Genomic DNA, 20126 nt, shown 5'->3' on the forward strand with positions numbered 1-20126 from the left:
ATAGGTAAATACTTGAAATTTGTGGGCCAGTCTGTCTAACCAACTTGGCCTTATACCTCAGAACCAAATGAGTATGGCTTTGCTCCAGTAAAACTTTACAAAAACAGAAGTTTAGCCTAAGGACTATATTTTGTGATATCTGTTCCAAGTCCTTGTTGTGAGTAAAACTAAATCAGTAGCTTTAGAGTATGTTCTTAGGGGCTGTGGAGAAAGAAGAATTGAACTGCTGCCTAAGTCTGGAGTTGCTTCATTCATAGTCACAGGGTTTTTTATCCTTTCCATATGTATAGAAAAATGTGTGTGTGTGTGTGTGTGTGTGTGTGTATTTTGGGACATATGAATATGGCTATTTCTATACCATAAAGAATATCTACTTAAAAATAGGAGGTAAAAGGGCAGTTGGACCGGATTTGTGAGTTTTACCATGAAGAATATGAGTAATGAGATAAGGCATCTATGTTTAAAGAGAACCAGCCAAGAAAGGAAATCTGGAAAAATTAGACAAGTCTAGAATCAGATTCATTCAGAAAACCTTTATTGAACTCTTTTCTGTGTACCAGTTGCAGCCTACTTACCAATAATGCAAAATGAACAAGATGTGGTCTGCATTCACAATCTTAGTCTTTTGGGAGACATCTATCTATATACAGTGGGGCCTTGACTTACGAGTTTAATTCGTTCCGTGACGGAGCTCATAACTCAAAAATTACTCATATGTCAAATCAAAAAGTGAACGAGTGAGACACGTGATGCTGGGCTGATGTTGTGGCGTTCACTGTGACGTTCGCTGCGCCAACTAGCAGTGGGGTATCTGAAGCTGGCTCGTAACCCGAATTTTAGCTTGCAACTCAAAGCAAAAAATCGGCCGAGAGACGGCTTGTATCTCGAAAAACTCGTTAGTCAGGACACTCGTAAGTGAAGGCCCCACTGTATATAAAAGTCTAAGCAACCATTTGACTGGTAGCTATGATGCCCATTGACCACCAGGGGGCAGATGCTCAACACACAAGCATGGAAACATGAAACAGACTGATGAATCTCCGAGGGAAGGGAGGGGCAGGGCAGGAAGAGATTAACCAAGATCTTATATGCATACGAGAGGCCCGGTGCATGGATTTGTGCACCAGTGGGGTCCCTCGGCCTGGCCTATGGGGATCGGGCCAAAGCCAGCAGTCCAACATCCCCCAAAGGGTCCCAGATTGCGAGAGGGTGCAGGCCAGGCCCAGGGACCACACCGGGCCTCTAATGAACAATAAGCCAGTGTTTATAAAGCTGTATTAGAAGCAAGAAATGTTTATCAAAGGACACGTGCTCTGAACCTTCACGAGTAAGTATTTTGCCAGGCAGAAGATAGAAGCATAACGTTGAATAGCAAAGGCAGAAGAACTGGGAAGTACAGGGTTTGCTTTCCTGAAACTGCCGGTTCTTTCTTGGAATGAGGGTATAAGCACAAGTAAAAGGATGAGGACAGATGAATGAACAGTGCAAAACCAGGACATTGATGGTGTTACAATCCACACAGTTTACCCAGATTTCACCATTTTACTTGCACTTGATTGTGTGTGTGTGTGTGTGAACTTTCCATACAATTTATTGTATGTAGATTTATCTAACTGCCATCACATTCAAAATACAAAGCTTTTCCATCATCACCTTTGTGTCATCCCTAATCCCTGGCCATCATTAATCTATTATTCATTATTATAATTTTGTTATTTCAAGGATGTTATATAAATGGAATCATAATATTTGAGATTGGCCTTTTTCACTCAGCATAATTCACTTGAGACCCAGTTAAGTTGTTTAGTGTTATGAATAGTTCCTTCCTTTTTATTGCTAAGTAGAATTCCATGCTGTGGATGTTCTATGGTTCATTTTAGCCATTCACCTATTGAAGAGTATTTTGATTGTTACAGTTCTTGGCTAGTACAAATAGAGCTGCTGTGATTATTTATGTGTAAGTTTTTTGAGTAAACTAAGTTTTCATTTCTCTGGGATAAATGTCCAAGAAGACAATTGCTGGGTAATATGGTAAATTCATGTTTAGTTGGATAAGGAACTATGTAGCTATTTTTCACAGAGGAGGTAATTTCCTCATATCCTCATCAGAATTTGCTGTTATCCTTATATTTATTTGTGAATGTTTTTCAAGTCATTTCATTTAGTAGTCATTGGTAAAGCCCTTATGCCTAAAAATGTTTATGATTTTGAAAGAGCTGGAGTTGAGGGAAGCACAATATAGGATAAAGGAAGGAAATAGAGCCTGGATAAAGGAAAGAAATAGGGGTAAATGGAAACCAGTGTAATCCTAGACCTAACTGCTGGATGATTTCTAAATTTATTTTTCCTGTTATTAATATTTCATCATTTTGCAGTGATTAACTTCTTGGTTTGCCTATCCCCTGGAAATAGCGCTATTGTTTGTGCTAGGGAGAGACTAGAGCAGGACTGCTGTTTTCTCTACTGGCCTATTTTTTTTTTTTTTTAATATATTTTTTATTGATTTTTTACAGAGAGGAAGGGAGAGAGATAGAGAGTTAGAAACATCAATGAGAGAGAAACATTGATCAGCTGCCTCCTGCACATCTCCTACTGGGGATGTGCCCGCAACCCAGGTACATGCCCTTGACCGGAATCGAACCTGGGACCTTTCAATCCGCAGGCCGACGCTCTATCCACTGAGCCAAACCGGTTTCGGCTCTACTGGCCTATTTTGAGTTGAGCTTATACAGATCTATCTTCTATCTATATATATAAAAGCCTAAGCAACTGGTCGACTGGTCGCTATGGTGCGCACTGACCACCAAGTGGCAGACGCTCAAGGCAGGAGCTGCTCCCTGGTGGTCAGTGCGCTCCCACAGCAGGAGCGCCGTCAGCTGACCAAGGGGTGCTATTCGCAGGTCTCACGGCTGGCCACCGCAGCCTGGAGACTGCAGTGGAGCGGCAGTGAGCCTACCAAGTGGCAGCGGTGGCAGACACAGTGGGTCCAGGATGAGCAGGAGCAACTAGCAGCGTTGGACTGCCAGTTTCAGCTTGATCCCCACAGGCCATACCAAGGGACCCCACCGGTGCATGAATCCATGCACTGGGCCTCTAGTTGTAAAATAAAGAGCAGCCATATAATTGATCAGCATTTCAAAGGATAGATCCAAGTGAAGAGCAGGCTTTATGGAGTCCTCAATCATGAGGTGGGATTTCTGGAGAAATGGGGAAGAGCAAATGAAAGAATAAAGTTATTTGAGGTTTTTTTAACTCTAAATTGGGAACATTAGTTGCTGGCACTGATTTTGTTTTGATTTGACAGTTCATGCAAAGGGGACTGGACTCAGAAACTAAGAAACAACTAGAAGAGGAAGAAAAGAAAATCATTAGTGAAGAGCATTGGTACTTGGATTTACCAGAGCTTAAAGAGAAAGAGTAAGTTTTATTAGAAATTACATTAATGGCACTTTGTGCAATCAGAGTGAAATCTCTATAAATGTAACTCATCATTCCAGTGACACAAAGCCCATGAAATAGCATCAATTCAGTTTCTTGAAATAGCCTTACAAGTACTTTTCTAAAATTGTTAAACCTATAAGGGGTCTACTTGAATTTTTATACATTTTGACTGACCCTTGGCTATCACTTATAATATTATCCTTTTTTTTTTTTTTTTTGCATTGCATGAAGGATTCTAGCCCATATCTCTGGTAGTAACTGGGGACCTTTTATGAGATTCCGTAATGTACTTGCTACATATTAAGTTCCAAAGATTAGGTGTGTACTCCTGGGCTCTCTAGTTTTATTTCATTTTAACAGAATTTTTCATTAGAATGAGCTTCTGAAACATAGGTCAAGACATTTTTGTTTCTTTTCTCTTTTTTAAGAAAATACGTTTTTATGTATTTCAGAGAGAGGAAGGGAGAGAGAAAGATAGAAACATCAATGATGAGAGAGAATCATGAATCACCTGCCTCCTGCACACCCCTTACTGAAGTTTGATGAGCCTGCAACTCGGGTATGAGTCCTGACCAGGAATTGAACTGTGACCTCCTGGTTCATAGATCAATGCTCAACCACTGAACCACACTGTCTGGGCTTTTAAAAAATATTTTGCTATTAATACCAATTATCTTAGCTAACATTCATTGAGTCTGTAATGTGTGCTAGGAACAGCACTTACATCTCTTTTTTCTGTTTTGTTTTGTATTTTTGTGGATTTGTGGGGGGTTTTTTTAATCCTCACCGGAGGCTATTTTTCCCATTGATTTTTAGAAAGGGAGGGAGGGAGGGAGGGTGAGAGAGAGAAAGATAAAAACCCCGATGTGAGAGAGACCCTGGGCTGGGTATTGAACCTGCAACCCAAGTACATGCCCTTGATCGGGAATCAAGCCTGAGACCCTTCAGTATTCGCTCAGTGGTGCTGTAACCATTGAGCCATACACATCTTTTAATTATTTAATCCTTATAGCAAACTTGAGAGCTGGCTATTATATTTTATCCATTTTATAGTTGAGGAAACTGAAGCTTAAGAGAAAATAACTTTCTCAGTGTCACCCAGCTAGTCATTGCTAAAGCTGAGATAACACACTAGTAGACCATTGTTCTTCCACTGTTAGCTTGTTTGGTGATTGATAAATAATTTTGAATGAAGGAGTGATGGATCCACATTATCCATTAATTTATGTAAATTTTTCTGGAAGCTACTTATCATTTCTTCTTGATGCTTATCTTACCTTAATAAGCTCGGTACTAAGATGGTTTTACTTAAACTTTGAAAGAACTAAAGATACTGCTTATTATCTTCAGGCATATTTATGTTTTTCCTTTTTGTACCTTATAATTCTTTGTTTTTAACATGTTACATTCCCTTGTTCATTTGGCTGATTGTCTCTGGATCTTTTAGAAGGTTAGATACTCCTCTCCAAAGATAAAAAAAAGTATGTCCCACCGGGAGGAATTGGAGAAAGCTACTTTGTTTTCTCTGCTTGCTTTTCTGTGTACTTATTTCTTTTTTTATTATTGCTTATCAGAGGAAGGAAGATGTTAAGGAGGTAGGGGAAGGTAATGCCAGTGATGGTATGGATTTAAACAGCCGTGGGCAAACTACGGCCCGCGGGCCAGATCCGGCCCATTTGAAATGAATAAAACTAAAAAAAAAAGACCGTACCCTTTTATGTAATGATGTTTACTTTGAATTTATATTAGTTCACACAAACACTCCATCCATGCTTTTGTTCCGGCCCTCCAGTCCAGTTTAAGAACCCATTGTGGCCCTCGAGTCAAAAAGTTTGCCCACCCCTGATTTAGAAGCAGGGAGTGTAGAAAAGGACCTTTACTGACTAGTAAGGAGCTATAATTTCATTTTATGCCTTGACTATACTTGCACAAAGTATCCCAGATAACCCAGGAGGATTTCCATCTTGTTTTCAGTATCCCCTGCCCCAATAAGTATATTATTCCCAGAAAAATGGCCTTTAGATTTCTTTCCTAGCAGGTAAATGTCTCAGTTCATTTGAGCTACTATAACAAAATACTACAGACTGGGTAGCTTATACACAACAGAAATTTATTTCTTACAGTTTTAGAGGCTAGAGATCCAAGATCAGGAGAATGTGTGCCTGAATTTAGATTCCCTCAGGGAGAGGCGGTCCTGCTGGAAGTGAGGTGCTAACTGGACTATAGGGAAGGAACCTAAAGAACAGTGGGTTCTCAGTGTTTTGGACTCAAGAATTACTTACATTTTTAAAAAATAATTTAGAACCCATAAAAAGCTTCTTAAAGACAGGTCAAGACAACTAGAAGAGAAAGAAAAGAAAATCATTAGTGAAGAGCACTGATACTCTTCATGTTGATATTTATATAAGAAATTAAAACATTTTAAAAATATTTATTTCAGAAACAAATGCATTACATGTTAACGTAAATAACACATTTTTGCATGCAAAAGAACTTTTCCAAGACAAAAAAAGTATTAGGGAGAAAAATGGCATTGTTTTACATTTTTGCAAATCTCTTTAATGTCCAGCATTATAGAAGACAGCTGGATTCTTCTAACTCCTGCATTCAGCTTGTTATTGGATGTTGTTTTGATTGAAGTACATAAAGAAAGTCCACGCCCATACTTGATGATGTAGTTGAGGATAGAGGGGTGTTGTTTGTGCTTATGATACCTTTTTCAGATAATTCTTTGATACTACTCCAAAACTCAATAAGTAGTAGTTTCTTAAATGTTAACTGCAGTGAGGAACCTGAAAACATCTTTATCATAATCATTGGTCTAACAATTTTAATAGATCTTTTGTCAGTGCATAATTTCATAACATCATGCATTTCTCATTTGGAATATATTAGCTTAATGAGTTATATAGATTTTCCAAATAACTCATTTCATTATACAGTATCAAAAATTACATCATTAATATTACTGTGGGTTTCATCGGAAAAGGCTTTAATTATTGGGAACCTGTCAAGCCCAAAATGACATATACAAGCTATTCAAAATTCTAATTTTTGCTTTAAAGCTTGAATTTTATTATTGGCAATAAGTATTGTCAGTTGTTTCCCTTGAAGTGACAGATTTACTTTATTTTATGTTCAAGAAAATATCTGCTAAGTACCCAAGTTTGAATAACTACAGTTATGGTGTATCAAGAAAAAAGTAGCTGCTGAAACCGGTTTGGCTCAGTGGATAGAGCGTTGGCCTGCGGACTGAAAGGTCCCGGGTTCGATTCCGGTCAAGGGCATGTACCTGGGTTGCGGGCACATCCCCAGGAGATGTGCAGGAGGCAGCTGATCGATGTTTCTCTCTCATCGATGTTTCTAACTCTCTATCTCTCTCCCTTCCTCTCTGTAAAAAATCAATAAAATATATTTTAAAAAAAAGAAGAAAAAAAAAGAAAAAAGTAGCTAGTTAACTCACAACTCAGTCACACAAGTGTATTTTCTCAAGACAGTCATACTTCACTAATCAGAATTATCTTATAAATGCTTCCCATTTTGTGTAGAGAATATTTGTAAAAAGTGTAATCAAGGACTGAGATCAATAAAAATTAATAAATTTTTAGTGCTTCATTTGGACAGTGGTCGGCAAACTCAGTCAACAGAGCCAAATATCAACAGTACAACAATTGAAATTTCTTTTGAGAGCCAAATATTTTAAACTTAAACTATATAGGTAGGTACATTCAACTTTAAATTCAACGTTAAATTCACGGTTTTCGTCTACCGTTTTTCTTTGCTTCTTCTTTGTAGCCATCTCAAACAGGGCACCTAAAAAAATGTTTCATTTTATAATAATAAAGCCACCAACACAAAAGAATTACAATTCTTAAATTGATGACAAAAATACATGTAGGATTTGCAGCTGATTGGAAAAATACAGGTAACTTTATGCCTCGAGTAGGTACTTTTGTCAACCGCGGGCGATTTGTGGACACAACTAGCACTAACCACTGCACATGAGACTGCTGACTGACTGGCTCACTCAACTCATGCATGAATTGGGCACGCACCTCCCCGCGCTGCGTATCCCGCAGCCCGCCTACCCTGCGCCGCGTCTCCCATCGCCCAACAGACCGAAACCCCCCACTTCTTCTAACACCACTTCTTCAAAATAGACTCGCCCAGGCCGAAAACTGACTTCTGTGCATGGGTCACGAAGTTTCAATTGCACTGTACATTCGCGCCCGCACGTGGTATTTTGTGGAAGAGCCACGCTCAAGGGCCAAAGAGCCGCATGTGGCTCGCGAGCCGCGTTTTGCTGGTCACTGATCTAGGACATAATTATTGGCTTTTTTTTTTTTTTTAATGTGAAAGTTAGTGGTAGACAGTGAAATGCTGCTAATTTAGTACAGTCTGGTATCACTACTTTAACTCATAATAAGATGTGATTTTACCCCTAATAGCTTTTGCACACACTGTGCAAATATCAACCTAGTAAAAAGGGCAAATAACGTCTTAGTATTATCAGGGAACATCCTAGTGTTATGAGGGTGGACTTTCTTTATGTACTTCAACCAAGACATTTTGACCTCCTACCATTTTTTACCTTCTCTCACTCTTCCCAGGTCAGAGAGGCTTCCTTATTGTTTCTCAGGAAGGCCACTTACATTCTCCTTTCAGGGCCTTTACTTTTAACTAGTCCTGATATTTTCCCCCTGGTATCCTCATATCTTGTGTCTCAGTCTCTTTTGAACTTTGTTCAAATACCATCCCATCCAAGAGGCCTACCCAGACCACACCTTATAAACCAACCAAACACAAATTTTTAGATAAAAAGAATTTGGATGAATTGGATAGAATTCTGTTTTCGTGTCTCTTGGTTTTAAAGGTGGATATGCTGGATCATATGGTTGGCATATATGTAACATAGGAGAAGCTTTCAGATCAGTCTCCAAAGTGATTGTACCATTTTTCACTTTCACTAAGGTAGTATAGGAGTTCTAGTTGTTCACACCCTTTCAATATTTTGTATTATCTTTTTAATTTTATCTATTTTAGCATTCTAGTGATATCTCATTGTTTTTAATTTGCATTTTCCTGGTGATGAATAATGTTAAAGAATGCTTATATGCTTATTGGCTATTTCCATATCTACCTTAGTGAAGTTCCTATTCAAATTTTTCATCCATTTTTTTTAAAAAAAAAAGGTGGTTTTTGTCATTTTTTTCTAACATTCCGTATTACATATTTTTCTACTCCTCTATATATCTGTCAATCTATTTTATTTTTTATGTATTTCACAGTAAGTAGCAGGCATAAGTACATTTTATCCCTTAACTAGAGTTTGATGTTTACATAGGGCTTTTTCTTTTTAAGGTAGAATTTACATACTTCTGTATAGATAGGAGTTCTTTATATTCTAAATTCAAATTCTTTCCCAGATATACATATGTATTGTGAATATTTTCTTCTAGTCTGTGGTGTGCCTATTTATTTTCTTAGTGTTTGCCGGGGTCCAACCCCAGCAGGTCCAGGGGTCCCCAAAGGTGTGGACGGAGTCGGAGAAGAGGGAAAGACTTGGAGGCACCGTTCAGTTGATCAGCATGGTTGGGTTCTCTTGCCTGGTTCTATTGCCAGGTTCTGTAGGTTCTCCAGCCAGGTTCTGTAGCCAGGTTCTGTCCAGGATCTTTTGCCATGTTCTCTCCAGCGAAGTTCTTCTGTCTCTAGGTTCTGTCTCCAGGCGCCAGCCAGATGCTGGGGTCCAACCCCAGCAGGTCCAGGGGTCCCCAAAGGTGTGGACGGAGTCAGCGAAGAAGGAATGACACGGAGACAGCGTTCAGTTGATCAGCAACCTAGCCAGGATCTCTAGCCGAGTTCTGGTCAGGATCTCCAGCGAAGTTCTGGTTAGGATCTCCAGCCAGGTTCTGTGTCCATGTTCTCTTGCTAGGTTCTCCAGCCAGGTTCTGTAGCCATGCTCCCTCGCTAGGTTCTCCAGCCAGGTTCAGTCACCAGGTTCTAGTCAGGTTCTCTTGCCATGTTCTATCCAGGTTCTGTAGCCAGGTTCTGTCTCTAGGTTCTTCAGCCAGGTTCTCTCGCTAGGTTCTGTCTCTAGGTTCTGTGGCCAGTTTCTGTCCAGGATCTTTTGCCATGTTCTCTCCAGCGAAGTTCTTCTGTCTCTAGAGAACGTTCTGTGTAGGTTCTGTGTCTAGGTTCTGTGTCCTGTTGTCTTGTTACATCTGTATTTATACCAGTTGATTCCAATCCTATCAATCTCTATTCCAAAGGTTAGGGTGTTTCTTATCTCCATTCCAGGGAGTAAAGATTATGTAGCTTAAGCATGATTGTTCGTAGTTAAAGTGATTAATTACCCACCTGGCACTTAGTTAAGGGGTTTTATTCCCTCCCTAACTTCAGGGGAAAATCCCTACCTGGGGAAACAACCTTTCTCAGAGAGGAGACCTTGGTTAAAACACATAGTGCCAAGAAGGTGAGCAAGCATATTCAGAACAGTATGCCATATATGCCAGGTCCCTTGAAACAGCAAGGATGGACCGGCTCCCGGCAATTATTGTGTTTTGATGAACAGTTTTTATTAATTTTGTTTCATTAATTTTTTTCCTTTTATAGTTAACTAGAGGCCCGGTGCACAAAAATTTGTGCACTCGGGGGGGAGGGAGGGTCCCTCAGCCTGTCCTGTGCCCTCTCGCAGTCTGGGACCCCTCGGGAGATAACGACCTGCTGGCTTAGGCCTGCTCCCGGGTGGCAGAGGGCAGGCCCAATCCCTAGGTGCAGCCCCTGGTCAGGCTCAGAGCAGGGCCGATTGGGGAGTTGGGGCGCCTTCCCCTGTCATGCACAGAGCAGGGCAGAATGGGAGGTTGCGATGCCACCCTCAGTCACGCTCAGGGTAGGGCCGATTCGGGGGTTGGGGCACCGCCCCCTGTCACACTCAAGGCAGGGTCGATGGGGAGGTTGCGGCGCCACCCCCTGTCACGCACAGAGCAGGGCCCATCAGGGGGGTTGGGGCGCCTTCCCCTGTCATGCACAGAGCAGAGCCGATCAGGGGGTTGAGGAGCTCCCCCCATCACTCACAGAGTAGGGCCGATAGGGGAGTTGGGGCACCGCCCTCATCACACTCAGTGCAGGGCGAATCAGGGGGTTGGGGCGCCGCCCTCTATCACCCACAGAGCAGGGTTGACCAGGGAGTTGGGGCGCCGCCACTGTCACACTCAGGGCAGGGTCGATGGGGAGGTTATGGCTCTACCCCATCACACACAGCAGGGCCCGTGAGGCGGGGCGGTTGGGGGGGGCGGATTGGGCGCCGCACCCTGTCACACACAGAGCAGGGCTGATCAGGGGGTAGAGGCGCCGCACCCTGTCACACACAGAGCCGCAGGGCGATCAGAGGGGTGGGGAGCTCCCCCCTATCAGGCACAGAGCAGGGCTGATCAGGGGATTGGGGCGCCTTCCCCTGTCACGAACAGAGCAGGGTGGATAGGGAGGTTGTGGTCCCGCCCCCTGTCACACACAGAGCCTAAGGGCGATCAGGGGGTTTGGGCGCTGCCCCCTGTCATGCTGATCCCAGTGCTGGGAGACATATTACCCTTTTACTGTATAGGATAGAGGCCTGGTGCATGGGTGGAGCTGGTTGGTTTGCCCTGAAGGGTGTCCTGGATCAGGGTGGGGGTCCCCACTGGGGTGCCTGGCCAGCCTGGGTGAGGGGATGATGGCTGTTTGCAGCTGGTCACACACCCTTCAGGGTGGGGGTCCCCACTGGGGTGCCTGGCCAGCCTGGATGAGGGGATGATGGCTGTTTGCAGCTGGTCACACACCCTTCAGGGTGGGGGTCCCCACTGGGGTGCCTGGCCAGTCTGGGTGAGGGGCTGAGGGCTGTTTTCAGGCCGACTGAAGCTCCCAACTGCTCTTTTTTTTCTTTTTCTTTTTTATTCTGGGCCAGCTTTAGCTCTGGCTCCAGGTCTGAGGCTTCTGCTGCTGAAAGAAGGTATCTGGTTTGTTTCGGTTCTATAATCGAAACACTGTATAACTCCAGCTCTAAGATCCCGGCCTCGCTGAAAGCAGGGTTCTGGGGTTTTGTTTAGCTTCTATATTTGTTACAATGTTTCTTAAACTGCAGGCTCAGAGGCCGGCAAAGCAGGCGGGGAGTTGGTTTCCTCCGTCACTGAAGCAAGCAAGCCTCATGTTAAGTTTCAAGCTGCCTGGCTGCCGGCCGCCATCTTGGCTGGCAGTTCATTTGCATATCTCGCTGATCAGCCAATGGGAAGGGTAGTGGTTGTACGCCAGTTACCATTTTTCTCTTTTATTAGATAGCATTCTTTCTCCTTTGTAGTGAATCTTTGCCTGTACCAAGGTTGCAAATATATTCAGTGTCTGTGTTTTCCTCTAGAATTTTTGTAAATTTTATCTATGCTCTGTCTCTGATTTTATGTATATGGTGTGAGTTAGGATTCAAGGTTCTTTTTTTTTTTTTTCTTTAGATAACCAGTGATCCCAGTACCATTTATTAAAAATACTTTACTCATTTCATTGTTTTGATGCTCTAGTCAAAAATCAATATGCTATGTTAGTATGGGTCTATTTCTGGACCTTAGCCTGTGCATTGATATATATATTATATTAGCTTGATTACTATGGATCGCAGTGAGTCTTGATATCAGATAGTGTAAATTTTCACTTTTATTCTTTTTCAAGATTGTTTTGCTAGCCTACATCTTCTGCCTTCCTATATAAATATTAGAATCACCTTGTTAATTTTTCCCCCATCATCTCCTTACCCCCAAAAAGTAAGATATTGAATGGTATTGCACTGACTCTATAGATCAATTTGGGGAGAATTGATATCATAACAGAATTGTCTTCCAATCCATAAATATGATATATCCATATATTTAGCTATTATTTAATTTCTGTCAACAGTGGTTCATAGTTTTTTTGTGTAGGGATTCTGTATAAATATACCTCTGCATATTTCAAATTTTTAAATTCTATGATGGCCTTTTCCTAAAAATTATTTATTTTATGTATGTAGAAATTGATGGTTATATGTTGACTTTGTATTCTATAACTATGCTAAATTGACTCACTAACTCTAGTAGGTGTTTTTTGAAGATTTCTTAAGATTATTTGCATATGCATTTTTGTCACTGACCCAAAAAAAGAAAAGTATACCTTTTATTTTCTTTATTACATTGGTTAGGACCTCCAGAATAATTATAAGAATGGACATCCTTGCATTGTTTCTGCTCCTAGGGGGAAAGCATTAATATGTTTACTTTTAAATATGAAGTACTGTGTGTTCTCATAGATGCCCTTTATCAGTGTGAGATATTTTCCTTCCCTAGCTTACTAAGGATTTTTATAAATAATGTTAAATTTTATGAAAACATTTTTGATGAGATAATTATATGATTTTTCTTCTGTGGGGATTATATTGATTTTTGAATGTCAAAGCAACCTTATATTTATGAAACAAATCCCACTTGGTATTTATTTATAATAAGTATTTTAATTTACTAATATTTTAATAGTGATTTTTGTATCAATATTCATAGAGGGTATTGGGATATAGACTTCTTATAATGCCTCTAGCTTGGGCAGTAGCATAACTTCAGAAGTGTTCCTCCTCTTCTCATTTCTTAGTTTGTATAAAATTGGTATTATTTCTCGCTTAAATGTTTGATAAAATTCACCAATGAAGCCATCTGGACCTGGAGTATGAATTCATTTTATTTAGTAGATATAGGACTATCCTGATTTTTCACTTTAGTTTTTTTTTTTTTTTTCTCTAAAATTTCTATTTGGTAAGTTTTCGTTTCCATTTTTTAATTCACATTATTTGTATCTTCCTTCCATTCATATTTCCCTTTAAATTCTTGACCATATTTATAATAGCTATTTTAATGTTTTCTATTCTATCATTTTTCTTTTTTTATTGACTTGTTTTCTGTTAATGGGTCAAATTTTTCTGCTTCCTTACATTTTTTTTTAAATCCTCATTCGACAATATTTTTTTTCATTCATTTTTAAAGAGAGGAAGGGCTGGGGGGCAGGGGAGATTGATTGATGTTAGAGAGAAACATCAGTAAGTTGCCTCCCATATGAGCCCAACTGGGAATCAGACCCACAGCCTTTTGGTGTATGGGACAATGCTCCAACCAAATGAGCCACCCAGCCAGGGCTCTAGTAATTTTTAATTGTGGGCAATACATTATGTTATATTGCTGAGTACCCATCCTTAATAAAGGGTTGAAATTTGTTACATTAGTCAGTTAATTTACATACTGACCAGCTTGATCCCTGTTTTTGTTAGAGTAGGTTTTATAACCTTTACTCTAGGGCTAGCTTAGCAGTTCTCTAAGGTGTGACCTTTCTATTCATTGTCACATGGTATTCAACTTGGTCTCTTCATTTTTGGTACAAAAGTCAAACATTTCCATCCTCTGTGCAAAGTCTCATATTTGTTCAACATACAATTTCAGGGTAAATTTTCTTTCCCAGGTGTGGTAAACTGAAAAATGGTCCCTCAAATAATATCCAGGCCTTCATCCCTGGAACCTGTATTACCTTATATCCCCAAATTGACTTTACTAATGTGATTAAGTTAAAGATCTTTAGATGGGGAGATTATTGTGGATTATCTCGGTGAGATCTAAATGCAATTAATTATATCCTTATAAAAGGGAGACAGAGAGATTTCATACACACAGAGGAGAAGACATTGTGACCATGGAGGCACAGAGTGAAGTGATGCAATCACAAGTCAATGAATAGTGGATGCCAACATAAGCTGGAGAGGCAAGGAATGAGTTCTTTTCTCCCTCCCTTTAGAACAGGGATGGGGTATGTCCAGCCAAGGCCGTATAAGGCCCACGAAATCATTTGGTCTGGCCTTGCCAAGGCGTTAGGAATGAGTTAATTAAATGTTTGACCAAATATAGCAGGCTGACTTTTAAGTTGATAATTGTGTATGGCCCATGAATCCTATATAATAAAAGGCTAATATGCAAATTGTCCCCTCGGCCGGAAGTTTGACCAGGGGGGCAGGGCCAGCCGACCTACTGCCCGCAGCCCCTCCCCCTGGCCAGCCTTGCCCTCCCCACCCCAATTGGGGTTGGGGCCAGCCCACCAACCGCCCACAGTCCATCCCTGCAGCCGGCCCAGCCCAGCCTGATTGGGGCAGGTGGGCCAGACGCCACCCATGCATGAATTTGTGCACCAGGCCTCTAGTAATGTTATAAATATCCAAATGGCCCTTGGCAGAAAAAAAGTTCCCCACCCCTGCTCTAGAGGGAGGGCAGCCCTGCTGACACCTTGATTTTGGTCCAATGAAATTGATTTCAGACTTCCAGCATTATAAGAGCATAAATTCCTGTTGCTTTAACCCACCAATTAATTTGTTACAGCAGCCCTAGGAAACTAATGCACAGGTAATTGTTCTCCTGGAAATCGTTATTTTTCCTTTGACACTGTGGACTCACCCTGCACATATGCAGCCTGGTATTCAGCCAAAGATTCAAGGCGACCCAATATGTAGGTCCTGAATTCCTTTGTGTATCTCCCTTGCTTTGGTGTCTTGACCCATGAATTTTAGCCACCTCTGGAACCCAAACTTTTAAATTGTCTCTTCAGTGCATTGAGACTGGGTGCTCTTAGAGATTCCTCCAGTCAGAAGATGGGCATTCGTGGAGCTCATTTCATTTGGTTTTCTTTTCTCATGCATCACATCCCTGTGCTTTGACTTGTTCACTGTTTCCTATTTTGTCCCATTTTAAAGTTGCCTGCAGTAGGAGGGCTAGTTAGGTACCAGTTACTCCCTTATGTTCAGGAGTGAAATAACCTGCTCCCTTTTTATCCAGTATATAATATTAATCCTTTATTATCTGGCACCACTCTAGAATGTAACGTCCATGAGAGCAGAGGCTCTCTTCTTCATGGCTATCTCCCCAGCTTCTAGAACTGCCTGACACACAATTTGGTGTAATAAGTGTTTGCCGATTGAGTGAATGAATGAATGAATGAATGTTGACAAGAAGCAGGGCTGACTTTCCACCAAAGAAGCCATAAAGGCCAGTATTTGTTTTACTAGCATGCTTTATGGTGGACATCAGAACTATAGACAGATATGCTCACCTAGGATTGGGATCATGAACTGGTGACTCAGGAGAATACATTTTGGAGACTGAAACATCCACACCTGCACCCTGTTACCAGGGCAGTGGCCTTCCCGGTGCCCTCTGTAGTGTCCAGTACTATTTAGCCCTCTGAGCAACAGCGTCATTTTCATTAGGGTAGTTTTATAGCGTGATTTTGGTTTTAGATCGACTACCTATCTACCCTTGTTTCTGCCCATTTTCTAGTTCTCATCCAGCTTTCCCAGTGATTCTGTGAGATACCCAGTATTTTTACAGTAAATTCCTTCTATGCTTAAATCATCCAACCTTAGTCATGTTTGTAGCTAAGAGTTCTGACTAATAAACTCTTTTAAAACTGCCCAGGACTCTGATTTCACAGTATTTAATAAGAACTAGGTGAGTGGTGTAAACATCAAGGATATTTTGCTTTAAATATGGAAAATCCATGTTTATTATAATAGGTCTCTACCTTGTGCATTTATGTAAATCAAATGTAGTGTTCTAAAGAGGCTATGACTCCAGCCAGCAGTTCCTGCCTCCTAATGTGTTTGCTGGACACATTAATCAGTTTTTATTTCTAACCCTAGATTAGAAATCTTATTGTATTTTTACTTGATTCTACTGAGAACTGTAAGATTGATTTTTCACTTGAAATCTTGACTTATATTTGCTTTGCTTTGTTATAAGTAGACATGCTATTAATACAGGTTTATTTTCCCGTTTAGGAGTTTCATAATAGAAGAGCAGAGTTTCTTGTTATGTGAAGATCTTCTCTATGGAAGAATGTCATTCAGAGGATTTAATCCTGAGGTTGAGGTATTAATATAATTACTTTAAATTTAAAATTTTTCCAATTGAATTCTTTCTGCTAGTAATTGGGTTTAGGTTTTTCCCCACCAGGTACCATTTCTCTTTATTATATGGAAAATAACAAATCTTGAAATACTGCCATAGCTATTTAAAGAAATTGCAAGCATTGCAGTCTAGTTTTACGGTGGAATTGAGTAGATAATTTAATATAGCAGTATAAGTTCTTAACAGTGCCACTGTAAGTGCTAGAATTTCAGCTCGGGTCTTTTATAGTAACATCAGGATTTTATTCATATGATGCTATTATTAAAAATTATTCTCTGGCATCTATAAATGAATCTTTGCTACTGGAAAAAAGTGTTACTTAAAAATTGAGTAAATTGACTTTTTAATGGACAGGTTTTGATCCAAACTTGTAAATAGATTTTTAAAAGAATCCTTTGGTAAGTTGGTTTGAAAAGTAAAATAGTCGCCTTATAACTGCTCTGTTCATTTGAATTTTCCTGCCTCAGGTTTTTAAAGTAGCACAGGCCTTCACTTAACAAATATCAGAATTCTGGTTGTATATTAAAAGCCATCCTATCAGATACTTGACCAACCAAATGGAGGTCTGTGATATAAAGCTTTAGTTTTATGACACTTAAAGCCAGGGTTTCTCAGCCCTGGCACTGTATGATGTATTGAGCCAGATTGTTCTTTGTGGTGGGGGCTGTCCTGTGCATTGTAGGATGTTTAACAGCATCCCTGGTCTGTATTCTCTACTCCCTAGACTCCAGTAGTGTACACACACACACCAGTTGTAACAACCAAAAATGTCTCCAGACATTGCCAGAGGTCCCCTGGTGAGCAGAGTCTCCCTGGTTGAAAACCACTTCCCTAAAGATGCCTATAGACAACCACAGCTAACCAAGTTAATTGCCAAAGTTTATTTTTAAAGATTCTAGTTTAATTTTCTCCCCCTCCTCTTCCTTTTTAAAGGGTATGATAATTAAGCTGTTAAATTTATTTTATACAAAATCAACACTAAAAGTGTTCGTTTTTACTATATGCTTTCCTTGCTTTGGCCTGCTTACAGCTTTAGATTGGGAAAAGAAAATGGGCAGTGGAACAAAGGAGGGGGAAAAGCAGATAATGAGTGTGTTATACTCAAAGACTGGGGCTGTGGGTGGACAGGCATTCCAAAGTATGTCTGGTATGCGGGAAAAGGAGTTGATTCGGGCCTCAGAATTTAATGGGACTCTGTACCATTGGGTACATTCTCTCTGGGGGAAAGTTTTGAACTGTTTGGTTTGTACATCTGAGCTGTCATAAAATGTGAGAAAAGTTTGATATACTTGTTTATGGAAAGAATGATACCAACTTGAGAGCACTTTATTATAAGCAGGATGTATTTAGAACACATGTTTAATATTGTATGTGTTTCTAGTAACACCTGGCATAGAGTTTATTTTGTCAGTACATATTTATTCTGTGCCTGTGGTGCATCAGCCCTCTAGAAGCACTGGAGATGCAGCAGGGAACCCAAGTGTATGCCCTCACAGAGTTTGTATTCCCAAAATTATTTTATGTTTAGTCCTTTAAATGTTGGAAAAGCTAATTGAGACTAGTTTCTCGTCTGCTTTCCCTTCCTTGTTCTACCTTTGCTATAAAGAAAGTATTATACAGTAAAAATAAAATCTGTCAGAGGGTAACTGTCAAGTAATGGTTAATGTGAGATAAAAAGATGGAGAGAGGCCCGTGACACATGGACATCATAGGGGATACATTATCCACCCTCGTGTTTGGAGGTGAGGCAGGTCCTCCCCATTATACCAAGGCCCACTATCCAGTTCTTCCATCCAGCAATTTGCTGCCCCACAACCACCACCACCATTTAAAAAAAAAAAGCATATAAAATTACTCTTGACTATAAATACTTCTTACATTTGGCTCAAAGGTGGGAATTTTGGAGGAAATCTGAAAGTTTACTTTTTCTTTCCCCTACTCACTAGAATGTGTTACAGTGTGTCTGTTTTAATTTTAATTTTTTAATTACAATTGACATACAATATTATATTAGTTTCACGTGTCCACCCCCATGATTAGATATTTATATAACTATGAAGTGATCACCTCAATAAATCTAGTAACCATCTGACACCATACATAGTTATTAGAATACTAGAGGCCCAGTGCACAAAATTTGTGCACAGGTGTGATCCCTAGGCCTGGCCGGTGATCAGAGTGTGAGCATCTGGCATGGAAGGGCAGATCCCAGCTGACCTCTGGGCCCTGGGCAGCACCTGGCTCCCCCACCCCCCCGGGCCCCACCCAGCTTCCTCAGTGCCTAGGAGCCAGGTGGCGGCCCCGCCCCCTGCCACCACTGCTGATCATCGTTTGCAGGGTGGTCAGCGGGGTGATTGGGCCCTGCTCCCACCCACCTTGGCCTGGCATCACCCGCTCACCTGCTCTACCATCCTGCCATGGTCCCGTTCTTGTCTGGGCCCATTAGGGCCGGCAGTGCCTCCACTGCCACCCGCTGCCAGCGCCACATCGCTGATGCCTGCCATGTTCCACGCTGCCACATGATGGTCAGCACACATCATAGCAAGCGGTCAAACTCCTGGTCAAGGGGACAATTTGCATATTAGGGTTTTATTATATAGGATTATTGACTACATTCCCTATGCAGTATTTTACATCCCCATGATTATTCTGTAACTACCAATTTGTCCTTCTTAATCTCTTCACCTTTTTCACCTATCTCCCCAACCACCATCCCATCTGCCAGTGGTCAGAATGTTTTCTACATCTGTGCATCTATTTCTGTTATGCTTGTTTGTTTATTTTGTGTTTTAGATTCCACATATAAGTGAAGTCATCTGACATTTGTTTTTCTATCCGACTTTATTTTTGTCTTTCTGTCTCTAGGTCCATCTATGTTTTTATAGATGGCAAGGTTTTATTCTTTTTCTATGGTTCAGTCATATTCCGTTATATGTATGCACCACTTCTTTATCCATTCATCTATTGATGGACACTTAGGTTGCTGCCATATCTTGGCTATCCTATATAATAAAAGAGAAACATGGTAATTGGCATACAACCGCTACCCTTCCCATTGGCTAATCAGGGCAATATGCAAATTAACTGCCAGCCAAGATGGCGGCCGGCAGCCAGGCAGCTTGAAACTAACATGAGGCTTGCTTGCTTCAGTGACGGAGGACTCCAGCGTTCCCCGCCTGCCGCTGCAGGCCTCTGAGCTGCAACTCTAAGCAACTATGTAACAAATATAGAAGCTAAACAAAAGCCCAGAAACCTTCTGGGCTTCAGCCAGCAGGATCGCAACATTGTAAGCAAAGGCCAGAAACCTACTTTAAGCAGCAGGGACCTAAGAGCTGGAGCCAAGCCTCAAAGCTAAAGCTGGCCCAGAATAAAAAAAAGAAAAAGAAAAAAGGAGCAGTTGGGAGCTTCAGTCACCCCCAGCCTGAAAACATCCCTCAGCCCCTCACCCAGACTGGCCAGGCACCCCAGTGGGAACCCCCACCCTGAAGGGTGTGTGACCAGCTGCAAACAGCCATCATCCCCTCACCCAGGCTGGCCAGGCACCCCAGTGGGGACCCCCACCCTCCCTGATCCAGGACACCCTTCAGGGCAAACCAGCCGGCCCCACCCGTGCACCAGGCCTCTACCCTATATAATAAAAGGGTAATATGCCTCCCAGCACCGGGATCAGCATGACAGGGGGCAGCGCCCAAACCCCCT

The 20126-nt window shown here is 41.2% G+C and overlaps 1 protein-coding gene across 1 annotated transcript in view; it reads left to right on the forward strand.

Annotated features, from left to right (window-relative positions):
- MPHOSPH6 (M-phase phosphoprotein 6) overlaps positions 1-20126 on the forward strand; it is a 29345-nt gene that overhangs the window by 2055 nt on the left and 7164 nt on the right. The window contains exons 2-3 of the mRNA XM_036346190.1: positions 3305-3417; positions 16298-16388. Of these exons, the coding sequence (XP_036202083.1) occupies positions 3305-3417; positions 16298-16388 (204 nt within the window). The remainder of the gene's footprint in view (positions 1-3304; positions 3418-16297; positions 16389-20126) is intronic.

Source organism: Myotis myotis, unplaced genomic scaffold, assembly GCF_014108235.1.
Source record: "Myotis myotis isolate mMyoMyo1 unplaced genomic scaffold, mMyoMyo1.p scaffold_m19_p_19, whole genome shotgun sequence".
NCBI lineage: Eukaryota > Metazoa > Chordata > Mammalia > Chiroptera > Vespertilionidae > Myotis > Myotis myotis.